The sequence below is a fragment of the Harmonia axyridis genome, chromosome 3 (assembly GCF_914767665.1).
Source record: "Harmonia axyridis chromosome 3, icHarAxyr1.1, whole genome shotgun sequence".
Lineage (NCBI taxonomy): Eukaryota > Metazoa > Arthropoda > Insecta > Coleoptera > Coccinellidae > Harmonia > Harmonia axyridis.
In genome coordinates this window covers 52230713-52243163 of record NC_059503.1, presented here as the reverse complement: position 1 = coordinate 52243163, position 12451 = coordinate 52230713, and the positions used below count along the sequence as shown (strand labels likewise).

Sequence of the window (12451 nt, the reverse complement as noted above, 5' to 3'; positions counted from 1 at the left end):
CTTGGACCTGTCCTTCGCTTCCTAGGAATTTTCTCACCGTCCTTGCAGTACCTAAAAGAACAGCTTTTTGCATTACATTACATATATACTCACTAAGCCCTAGTTGCTTGATATTTCTCTTGAGATTTTTGGGTACTATTCCTGTTGTTGAGATGATAATTGGAATAGTTCTCGTTGATATCATTCCCCACTGGCGCTTTATCTGAAATTCGAGGTCCCTATATTTTGAAATTTTTTCGACCTCTTTTTGACGCAAGTTGTTGTTATTAGGTATTGCTACGTCGATGAGTATAGCTGCCTTTTGATGTTTATCAACTAGCAATATATCTGGCCTGTTGTGAGGGACTGTTTTATCAGTCAAAACTCTACGATCCCAGTACAGTTTATAGCGTTCGTTTTCCAGGATGGTCTCCGGTCGGTACTTGTAGTATGGTACTTTTTCAGATTGAATTAGTGTTAATTTAGTTGCCATTTCTTGGTGTAATATCTTTCCTACTGCATCGTGTCTCTCTTTATATTCATTTCCTGCAAACATCTGACATCCACCCGTGATATGTTGTATTGTCTCATTTGTTGGACACCCATATCGGCATCGATCGTCGGTAATAGTTCGATCCTTTATGATATGCCTGCAGTAATTTCTAGTTGAGATCACTTGATCTTGGATGGCTAAAAGAAAACCCTCTGTTTCTGGGTACATTGCACCTGATGTGAGCCAATAGTTCGACGCTTCAATGTCGACATGATCCTGGTTCACCTCGTTGAAATGTCTTCCATGCAGGGGCTTCTCTCTCCATCTATCCAATTTTTCTTGGTTTGTCTGGTGGTTGTATGAAAATTGCTCCTTGTGAAGTTGTAAAGGTGTTGATTCGTCTGCTTCACACAGTATTTTGTAGAACTCTGATGTACTTGCTTGATCTCTGAAGTATTCCCGTAGGCTTTCTATCTGCCCACTAGCAAGTTCCATGATGTCCGTAAGACCCCTGCCTCCTTTATTTCTCGGCAGTGTAGTCCTCTCAATGCTGCTTTTCGGATGGTGCTTGTTTGCTTTTGTCATCAACGTTCTCATTTTACGTTGCAAGTTTTCGATGTCTGTTTTGCTCCATGGAACTATACCGAATGAGTATGTTAGAATTGAACATGCATATGTGTTGATGGCTCTCGTCATGTTCCTGCTGTTGAGGTTTGTTTTTAAGATTTTTTTGGTTCTCCTAATGAACTCAGTCGTTAAGTCTTGCTTCATTCTTTGGTGGTTGATTCGTCGATTCTGTTTCATTCCAAGATATTTATAAAGATCATCCAACTTCATTGCTTCTATTTGCTGTCCATTTGCGAGAGTGATCGGTTTATCTTGTATTCTTCCTCTCACTACGCTGAGAGTACGACATTTGTCCAAACCGAATTCCATACCTACATCTTTCGAAAAATGTTCCACTAGTTTGACCATAATTTCTAGGTGGTTCTTATTGCCTGTTATCAGTTTCAAATCATCCATGTACAGCAAATGATTGAGGGTGGTAGTACTATTATTTCCTTTAATGTTGAAACCCTTTTCAGTAGCGTTTAGCTGTTTAGAGAGTGGGTTCAGCGCCAAGCAGAACCATAAAGGGCTCATGGAGTCACCTTGGAAAATTCCCCTCTTAATTGGAATCAGTTTGGTTTTTATGTTTGCCGTGGAAAGCTCGATGTTCTTTTTCCAATTGTCCATTGCAAGCTTTAGAAAATTGGTTATAATTGGATCGATCTTGTATATCTCCAAAATTTTCTTCAGCCAGCCATGTGGAAGTGAGTCGAAAGCCTTCTTATAATCAAAATAAGTCATGAAAAGGTTTCTATGTTTCTTGAAGGCTTGGTTGCATATGATGGAATCTATTACCAGCTGTTCCTTCGATCCTTGTGCATTCTTGGAACATCCTTTCTGCTGTGTTGTTATTATTTTATTTTTCTCGCAATGTTTGTAGATACGAGATGCTAAACATGATGTGATGATTTTGTATATTGTTGGTAGGCATGTTATAGGTCTATATTTTGATGGATCCATAGTGTTTTGAAAATCCTTCGGTATTAGGTAAGTGATACCTGTTGTTAAAAATGTTGGCATTTCTGTTGGATTATGTATTATATTATTTATGTATTCGACTAGCCTGCCGTGCAGACACCAAAACTTCTTCAACCAGAAGTTGTGAATTCCATCTGGGCCTGGAGATTTCCAATTGTGAGTGTTCTTCAATATTTCCTGTAGTTCTTCAGACGTTATTACACTATGTGGCATATTTTCTATGGTCTCACATGATTTCTCCTCTCTTTTTATCCAATGCGCTTTGGAGTTAAAAGGAGTTGGTGTTGACAGTTGATCGGTCCAAAAACTCTCCATATCTTCGGCGCTTGGAAAACTCACTAATTTAGTTGACGTTTGTTCATTAAGCATTCTATAAAAGTTCTTTTCGGAGTTTTCAAAAATCATATTGTCATGTTTTCGTTTATAGCTCTCATTGTATCTTCTCAGTCGTTCAGAGTATACACTTAATTTTTGTTTTAGTGTATCTAGAGTTTCTTGAGCACTTTCATTGTTGGCGTCGTAGTTTGCATGTCGCCTATGGCGATCCATAATTGCATCCACTATTTTCTGTAGTTTTCTCGACGGAGAACCTTTTTCAAATTGTGTTAACCGTCCTATTTCTTGTCGGAGGCTATGTACTTTTGCTTCTAGCCTATTTTGCCAATGTGGTTTGTTATGCTGTTTTTTCTGTGCTGGGTGCTCACTTCTAGGTTTTGGCTTCACACCGAGCACTGCTGATATTGTAGAGGCTGCACAGTAGGTAATAAGATGCAATGACTCTAGGTTTTGGCCATTCGAAAAAAACGGTGGAATTATCTCTTTGTTCATTATGTGCAGAATATGTGAGAGTTTTTTCGATGTCTTCAGTCTAGGAAGAATTGGTCGTTTAAGAGGATCAGTACCCTCGAATTCTATAAAATATCTATTCATTGTTACAGATAATTGCTCTAATAGATCTCTTCGACTTTCTTCTCGGTTTTCCATAGTCGCAGTTTGTATATTCCGCCATTGCTCATCTCTTGCTAGTGCCAAATCTCCGCTGTTTTGTTCCTCAGTATTAATTTGTGCATTGATGTTGTGTTGGTTTTCAGCACAATCGTAGTTTTCTTCAATTGTCACTTCGTTGTTAGTGGGGTTCCTATTCTGAAGCCTCAGTTGGACTTCATTTTTTATTGTGTTAAGTCTCTCATCGGGTACAAGTTTATTTCTCAATATGACCCGGTATTGGTCGGCTACTCTTTGTTCAGAAACTTGAAGTTCGGGATAGTTTCTGTGGAATTCTGCAAACAGCTTTTACCGGTAGCCTATTTTATCCTCTTCCATATTAGTTACTTCATAGTATATGCGCATGATCGTTTCATTTATCGAACTTGTCCATTTCATGCGTCTTCTTGGTAGACCTGCTTGGGTGAGTGCTGGTTGGGGATCCTGCACAGCACCTTCAGCAGTCGGAGAAACTCGTGTTATTCTTCTCCTAGAATGTTGAGATTGTGGAGGCGTAGCATGTCAGCATGTCATGTCCAGCGCCGGCTCCAGACACGCCCTGACGAACCTCAGGCAGCGGCTCTATATTTCGATTCCTTAAATTCACCATCATTCATGGGTTCCTCCGTGTCGTGGGGGAGACGGCCTTTGATCGCTTTTTACGATCCGCAGAGCTACGGTGGGAGAATTCTTGAGCTGCTTTCCACACGGCTTCGTCCGTTACCCTGGACAGGGACCCTTCGACAGGTTACAGCTTCCCGGGTCAGGGAGCTCCTGGAATCTGCGGTGGGCAGGAGTTGATTCAACTCTCCTGATAGGTGAATCGCTAGGGATTTCCTACCGCTACCCATAATTATTATTATTATTATTATTATGTATATTATTATTGAAATTTAATATGCGGCGCACGCGCACTTCTATATTCTACCTAATAGACTAAGGGCCAGTTGCACCATTTGCCTAAACATTAATTAAAAATTTAAACGTTGATTACTCTATGATTTCTCAAGAGAAATCAGAAATTAATCAATGTTTAGGCAAATGGTGCAACTGGCCCCTAATATAAGGCATATGGCTCGATCTGTACATAGTTAAGAAGAAGAAAAATATTCTATGTTCGTCAACCATGCCGGGTTGACAAATTGTAAGTAACCTCAGTTTAGCGAACATTCTTCCAAGAGTTACTTGATAAACAGTTGTTGAAGTGATATTTCTAGTGAAAAGTTTCATGTTTAAATAGAAAATTGTTTGAATATGGAGGTAATTTTTTTAATACTAGCTTAGGGTTATTTTCATTTATTCGAATATTTTCAAATATCAATTATATTTTATGTAGTTAGTTTTTTTTTATTGGTTTATGGATTTGCAACCATCATAACGAAAAATTTATTACAATTCATGAAATTTCGACTTTTCAGTTTCTGTTCATGTTTTCTGGAAGTCATAGACTACTCCATTCAATGAGAAATTGCAGTTTTCCTTAGTTGAAGTTTTCCCTCGTAAACTCCTTAAGTATATAATTTGCTTGAGACCCCTCTCTTTTTATATCTACGTAAAATTGACTGAATGAACAAAAAAATATGCGGCGCACGCGCACTTCTATATTTTACCCAATAGACTAAGGGCCAGTTGCACCATTTGCCTAAACATTAATTAAAAATTTAAACGTTGATTACTCTATGATTTCTCAAGAGAAATCAGAAATTAATCAATGTTTAAATTTCAATCAATGTTTAGGTAAATGGTGCAACTGGCCCCTTATATTAGATATATGGCTCGTTATTTCACTGATATCATAAAGTAACGTTCACGATTCACAACGTGATCTAGAAATCACGGTATCGCTCCTTTCTAGTTACAGCTACTGCTCGTTTGTTTATAACTAAATGACCTGATACCATCTATAGGCAACACATCAATCAATCTCGGCTTTGTATAATTCGAATTCCCAAATTATACACATGTTAATTCATTCATTTCGTTCGTCTCGCTAAATTGACATAGAATATTTACATTTTGTCTTACGCTTATCATCGTCAAATAATTGAGATTTTTCATATTCGTCTAAGAAAATATTCTTGCATTTTCATCTAAAACTATCGTGTTTTATATCATCATTAAATAGACCCAGTATAAAGGACATTGTGGGTGAATTCTTGTTCGGAAAATTCTATCATTATCTGAATTGGATCGAAAATAATATTCTTATCCTTTCTACCCTTCATCCCTTATAGGTATTACTTTTGAAACATCGTCTTCAACATCGAAGAGCACAACAGGAAACATTAAGGTAGGAACTCTCAAATAATTGTTTCTAGGTCTATTTGATTATTATTTAAATCATCCTCGTTTTCATTTCGTGAAAATGATAGTGGTGTAAATCCGATCGCGGATAGCTACAAAGTAGCAAAGGCCTTGATGGCGTGCAGAAGTCTGGCTGTTAAGACTGGAATGTAACCCAAAAACAGTACAAATATGGCTATTATGAATGTTATAAATTACATCTTCATAGTTAATCCGAATTCATCAGTGAAAAGGATATTAAAAGTAAAATGAGTGTAATGAGCAAACTTTGTTGAAACCCATGGGCAGAATGTTCTTATAGCTTAATGATCAGGAGTATTAAGGGTATAATGAAGAAATTGTTGATGCTTAGTTCTTCAGACATGGGGATGGGGGCACTTATTCCTACGTCCCCTGAAATTCTTCTTATACTTGTACCGGAATTTTCATTTACAATATTTAAATGGAGTACTTACTTCTGGAGTACTCACACATCTTGGACATTCAGTATCACGAGCGTTTTATGAACCAGTTTCCCTCAATCATCTAAAAACCTAATTGAACGTCACATGGGAAGAAATAAGTTGACGATCGGGATAAGCCTTTGCATGAAGGTGCTTCAGAACCACTTCCGGCCATACATGAAAACCATATCACCCATTTCAATATGAGAATAAGGAATTTCAAATTTTGGAATAACAACTTTTTTTAACAACGAAGTGAAAGAAAGTAAAATACTTGAATCGGATGAATAATACTCAAATACGTAAATACCATATGAAAACAAATGTTTGATGCCAACTGTGATTTTTTAATGAACTGACTGAAAAAATTTTTTCAATTGTAAGTTCAATAAACGCGACATCTAAAAGCTAGTACTTTTTTCGTATCGTAGTATTTTTTTCTGTGAAGAGTGTTTTTGTATTCCACCACAGATTCCTCATCAGCGAATCAAACTCTATCGTCAGAGACACATGGCAACCCAACCAATATAAGCACCATTACCTATTACCCTAATTGAAAAAGGGATGAAGTGTATTTCAAAAACGAAAACAACATTATCTTCGCTTTCGAATTATGTGGAAGTTGTTTACACATTCAACATATGGAAAATTCCTACGATTTCGCATTCGGAACTAGTTACTGTTAAATGCCAAATGTTTTTAATCCCATTTAGTTTTCGAAGCTTTGCACGCTCTCCCGCTTAGTATCTTGAATACCGTAACTTATGAGTGGTTTATTGCTTTCTGGAACGTTTCGGCAGACGTTTGCGCTCTTATTTTCTTATATGCAATTTTAATATTGAATCCCGAATGAAAAATCCCGCAGAATTTCAGAGGGATCCAGCATTTGCGGGATTGGATTCCCTACACGTGACCTCTTGAGATGCTGATGACTAGCTATCTTTCCAAATTCAATTCCCGTAATCTGTGAATTTTCTTAACAATCACACCAACAGCCGAAAAACAATACTTAAGTCACTAGGATGTAAAATTTGCATTTTTCATTGATTTTCAACAATATTTCACAAAACTTGACTGAAATAGAGAAACTATAGTCTAACACACATTGCAGAAGGCAATTCCAACACTCATGCGTTCGAAAACTCGCTCCTTCGTTGCTCGTTTTCGAAGTTCGCTTTCGTGTTGGAATAGAAGCCCAGTCTGCAACTTGTTTTGGAATATACTATTCTTTGTTGTGAAATTCTAAAATTTTTAACTCTGTTCATTTTTGTGTAATATAGAATGAACAGAGTTAATAATTTGTGGCTACTGTAGCTATTGTTCAGAACAATAATAAAGGAACAACTGAAAAACTTCTTCAGAAAAAATATTTTATTCCTAAAATATTCGTTTTAATTCAGGAACCATCCATTAAAATTGGATGTAGCACTTGAAAACCACCGCAGTGATTATACATCAAAATTAAATAAGATAAATAAAAATAATATTATCGAATATAAATAAGGATCACATTCTTCAGAGTCTCTGACAATCATAACAAACATACAAATAAAATAAATATTTACAAGAAGCAATATCACAAATGTTGTCGATCGGTCGACCATAAATATCATCTGATGATCAAGTTTTTGTTTGATCTTACAAATTGGGTATTTTAACTTTGGACAATTGATATTGCCTCAAATCTTCATCGTGAGGGAGTTGTTTCAACGAGTCTCTTACTGGGGTTCCATCTGGGTATACCCTGACTTCCATAGGTCCGCTGAGAGGAGCGTCGACGTATATACTGGGTGTTTTCAAAGTGGTGGTGGTGTATTGATTTGCAATATTTCCCTTATTTATTCTGGAAATATATTGGTAATTGTGGGGGTAGGTGTAGAGAGGCTTTCCAGTTTCAGCTTTGAAGATGAAGCCTTTTGGAGGGGGTACACGATATATCGTATCGATTCTAGCAGATCCAGCTCCTTGATTGCCAAATTCTTCATCGAAAGAGTGGTCGTCATAGCTGTTTGGTTTTGCTGTTGTGGTGACGAGATTTTGAGGTTTTGGAGTAGTGCTTGCCATCTGGTGACCTTCCATCATGGCATCCCAAACTGAAACAATAAGATTAATTTTAATAAAGACATTCAAACATAATATCAGATGACACGACCAGATAAGCAAGTTGTAAAATAATTCCGATTTCACTTCCTCCTAACCATATAAATTCCAAAAGTCAATTAGCATAGAAGGACGTGACATTTAACACATTTTGTATAGCTACAAATGCACTTAAAGAGAAGTTCATCTTGAACCAAGAATATACGTCCTATGGTAGGAAATAATTAAAGAGAAAAGTCAATTGAAGGTTGGAAATTTATAAGAGATGACTAAGGCTATTTTGATCTTTTGAGGTTAAACTATATCGACCTTCATCAACTATATAGGAAACTTCTGTTATTAACCTGGTAACAATGATGCATGTGGGAGTGAAATAGTGTATGATGAAGATTCTTTTGTTATGCACGGTAATCTATCTGTTGATGCCCTTCATTAGACGTGAATTGACAAAGCAGGTCAATTGAAACCAGTACTCAGGATTTGAACGTTCGATTTTGGTTGGGTCATCATCACGAACGATGGAAAGTTGAAGGTTGGAACGATGTGGAGGTAAAACCTACGTCATAAATGTTGGTTTGATGAGGATATCCGTATTATGGACTGGAAATCAGAATATTTCAAACCGGATTTTGTCGAAATTTGAATTCGACGAACAATTAAATCGGTTTTGAGGAATACATCTTCTAGATTAGTTGTCAAAAAGACTGCTAATTTTGAAATATAATTTGAATTAATTGATTTCAAATAATGAAATACAGCAATTGTATGATGAAAAATCATGAGTTATTTCATGTTGCGGGATTCAAATTTAAATTATTGGATCCGTAATCAGAAAAAATTCAAACTTGTAATCTATGAAAGTAAGTACTTTCTTCGAGAATATTGAATTTATTCAATATTATTGTACCATTATTATCTTCTCAATTTATGAGTTTTTTGTTCCTAGTAGGTTTTTCAAAAATGATCTATTAAAATTTTATCGATCTACTTTATGTCTAATTTCTCAATATTGCATCAATGGGATAGAACAATTGAATCTTAGACCAAATTTCACGTGGATAACTTTTATAATGTTCAAGGAAATTACTGAATGGCAAATTGTGTATTACGAATTGATTTTTTCGATTTCAGTTATTTCACATTGAAAATTTAAAATTAGGGTTGACGAAATTCCTTTCTGGAGCTATTCGAAACAACATTATAACCTCACATTGATTGTGAAAGGAAGAGCTTATTTCAGTTTTTTTCTCTATTTTGAATAACTAAGGTTTTAGTAGTAAATAATAACGAAAGAGTAGGTATACATTTAAGTCATTGGCTCATCACTTCAAATTTGGGAAATGGAAAAAGTTAAATTAGAATTCCATTGGAGTTGCACTTTCCATTTCATTTCTAAACATTACGATACTTTCAATTATGTACAAATCGATTTGAATTTAAAATATTGATGCCACACAAAAATCGTTATATAACATTTATTTCAATAAATGTTGGTAAACATGTATGCTACAAATGGAGGTCGTTATTTTTCGTAATCATCGATTATTATCGAATAAAATTTGATTCCACAAAATTCTTCAATTCAGCAGAATATTTCCAACGATTTGAATAATTCGAAAAAATTGAATCAAATTCAATTTGTTGTCCTAGGTAACATTTTGTCATATGAAAATACACCCACATCAATTGAATTAGATAATTGATGATGAATATTATGTGTCCGGAATTAAGAAGTCGATTCTGAAGTAGCGATAGATATTTTTTATTCAAAAGAGGATTCACCATTATGCAACTTAGAAATTATTTATTTTTACGAAATATTTTAGACTCGTTTATTAGTCCAACGTTGAAGTTGCCAAATCCTTGTGTGCTGTTTTATGTTCGGTCGTCATAATTTTTGAGGTAGGTAAGAAAAAAACGTTTATATGTACTTGGTATGAAGATATCTGATACCTATTTACGTCTTATAATGCACAGCATGTTATGATTTAACTCTACCTAACATTTTTTCTCAATTTGATCCAATAATTTTCCGTGGTTTCCCCAATTGAAACTCTGAATAATGATATAAATTTCACTATTCCTTAAAAGAAAAAACTTTTTGGAACTCGGAACACTGTGTGAAGGAAATCTGCCACTAGGAGATCATAGTGTGATTTGTATACAAAAAATATGAACAAAAAAAACTTACTTATGTTACTGGCTCCACGTTGATAAGGGTCCATGGTATCGAGATGATCCTCTGACATATCCTTAAGTTTATCAAGGCCGTATTTGAGTAGTTCATGATTACAGTTTTTCATATTCGACGATTCGCAGAATTCTTCTACTTGGTTGGCGAACATGGAGTATAGATAAGACATCTATAACAAAATTAAAAATGTTATAAGAATCCTTCAAAATGAAGCGATTGCTAACGAAAGTTGTGAGGAAGAGATGCAAAAACTGCAGAACGCCTGAAGGTGTGAAAGCGAGTCAACTCCCGGTAAACAAATTACAATCGCTCACCTTTTCCTGTTTGCTGAGGTATTCCCACATAGGTATTGCTGATCCGGACAGTTGTCCAACAAAGGCACATAAGCACAAAACTTTAGCGAGATTTTCCATTTTATCGAACAGAAAAAAAACTCTGTGTATAGAGAGCTTCAACAACGTGATTTCACTTAGACGTACCGTATTTGTTTGTTCGGATTTCTAACTGATCAGTGGTTTTATAGAAGGTGGCTCGATGCAAGTGACGTCACGATGATCCGCATTCCAGCATCTAGTCGGCGCTGGGGAATCCTCCGTTCTTCTGTTTTGGTGACGTCTGCCACACGCCGGGTGTTTTGGTAGTGTCCTGCCTAATGATTTTGTGAGATTTCGAATGAGATTAACGTTTTGAACTCTTATAGGAGGTTCTATCAATTCCGGAACAATTTTACAGTTTATTAATCATCTGTATGAGAAATTACGATTTAACTGGATTTATCTACCTAGTTGATCTATGAATAATTCGTGAAATGGGAGTTTCGAAGTGAATCAGAGTGCGTAGGTTGAATACACTCTATATCTCTATCTTATAATAACCTGAAGTTGAATTTTTCTGATTATTTTCCTCAAAATCTGTCAATGGTGAAAAAAGATACAAAAACGTCTTACATTTGTTTATTGCATTTTGTCTGTCAATAGCCTACAGGATAAACCACCATTGTTCTTCTGCAAGGGCGTATAAATGGGGGGCTACTGGTGCATCATACATTTTAAAGTATGATACAAGAGTAGTGATTACAGATGAGAACCTCAGCCAAAACTCTCCCCGTTTAGGTGAAGTGCTCTCTAGTAATCCTCAGAAATATCCAAATTATTTTAAAGAGTCAGTAAGTAGACTGTGATGAATAAATTGATTATTTTGGTAGTTATTCACCCAATATGTAGAGAAGATTAATACTGATTTGATAAACTGATTAGTAGGACTACAAAAAACACCCACTTTTTTTTAATTATCCAAGGATTATCTCATTTTCCTTTTTACCTACAAATCAGAACCAATCGAAACGGAAATAAAAAAAATGCTATTATTTCGAGTAATTTGGTTCAATCTTCGTTATCAAACTTTTTTTTCTCCCATTACAGATATCAGTAGTCGTCAACAACATTCAATATCCCAAAGTTGATCCCCGTACCCCCACCCCGCAGAGTTTCTGGAACTAGTGGACTTTCCCTTCAAAACATTCAATCTTTTATTCGAAACATTCGTAAGATGTTTTCTTTTCGATGTTTTTTACTGCAGTAAATATACACTGCGCAAAAAAATTAACGCACATACTGAAAATCTCAATTTTAATAAAAGTTAACTCTACATTGTTTTTATAACTTATTTTTTATGTTCTCGGGAAGGTTTTGAACAAAACAAGACACATTAAATGGAAGAAAAATTCAGGATTTCACCGAATCTTATGTGAAAGAAGAGAAATAATCAATTTTCAAAATACTGGAATGCTGATAAATGATTTATTACTTGGTATGTCCACCTCTTGCGTTAATAACAAAATGAGTGATCTTAAAATGTTCTGATCTAATCCTTCCCAGATTTCTCTGAGTTGGATTCCTAAGTCATTAAGAGGAGCTGGATGATTTTCTGAACTTCTCAGCCTTCTATTGAGGTTGTCCCAAACCTGCTCAATCGGATTGATATCTGGACTTCTTGCTGGCCATTCCATTCGAGAGACTTCAACCTCTTCAAGGCACTCCTGAACGATGCGCGCATGATGGGGTCTGGCATTATCGTCCATAAAAATGAAATTTTCACCAATGTATGATGCAAATGGCACTACATGCTCTTCAAGAATGTTCCTTATATACCTATCAGCATTCATAGCTCCATTATCAATGACCACTAGGTCTGTGCGAGCAGTCAAAGATATTCCACCTCATACCATACCATAATCGAACCTCCCCCGAAACCAGTAGTATTCAGGAAATTGCACTGAGCATATCTTTCATGTGGACGTCTGTCTACAAGGAAACGTCGATTACAATGGTAGAGGCAGAATCTAGACTCAGCTGTGAAGAGAACTCT

General features: G+C 35.9%; 1 protein-coding gene across 1 annotated transcript; it reads right to left on the bottom strand.

Annotated features, from left to right (window-relative positions):
* Nucleotides 1-7146: 7146 nt before the first annotated feature.
* On the bottom strand, nucleotides 7147-10592 carry LOC123674807 (rhythmically expressed gene 5 protein). Its single transcript, XM_045609897.1, has 3 exons — nucleotides 10399-10592; nucleotides 10082-10253; nucleotides 7147-7883 (listed from the first exon to the last, which is right to left on the bottom strand). The coding sequence occupies exons 1-3, from the start codon at nucleotides 10495-10497 to the stop codon at nucleotides 7429-7431; spliced, it is 726 nt and encodes a 241-aa protein (XP_045465853.1). The 5' UTR covers nucleotides 10498-10592; the 3' UTR covers nucleotides 7147-7428.
* Nucleotides 10593-12451: the final 1859 nt, after the last annotated feature.

Bases quoted from the DNA above. Each gene is read 5' to 3' on its own strand.
- LOC123674807 (XM_045609897.1), bottom strand. From the start codon at position 10,497: ATGGAAAATCTCGCTAAAGTTTTGTGCTTATGTGCCTTTGTTGGACAA. The intron at 10,254-10,398 runs GTGAGCGATTGT...ATTTTGTTATAG, and splicing joins ACCTCAGCAAACAGGAAAAG to ATGTCTTATCTATACTCCAT. The intron at 7,884-10,081 runs GTAAGTTTTTTT...TTATTGTTTCAG, and splicing joins ACGTGGAGCCAGTAACATAA to TTTGGGATGCCATGATGGAA.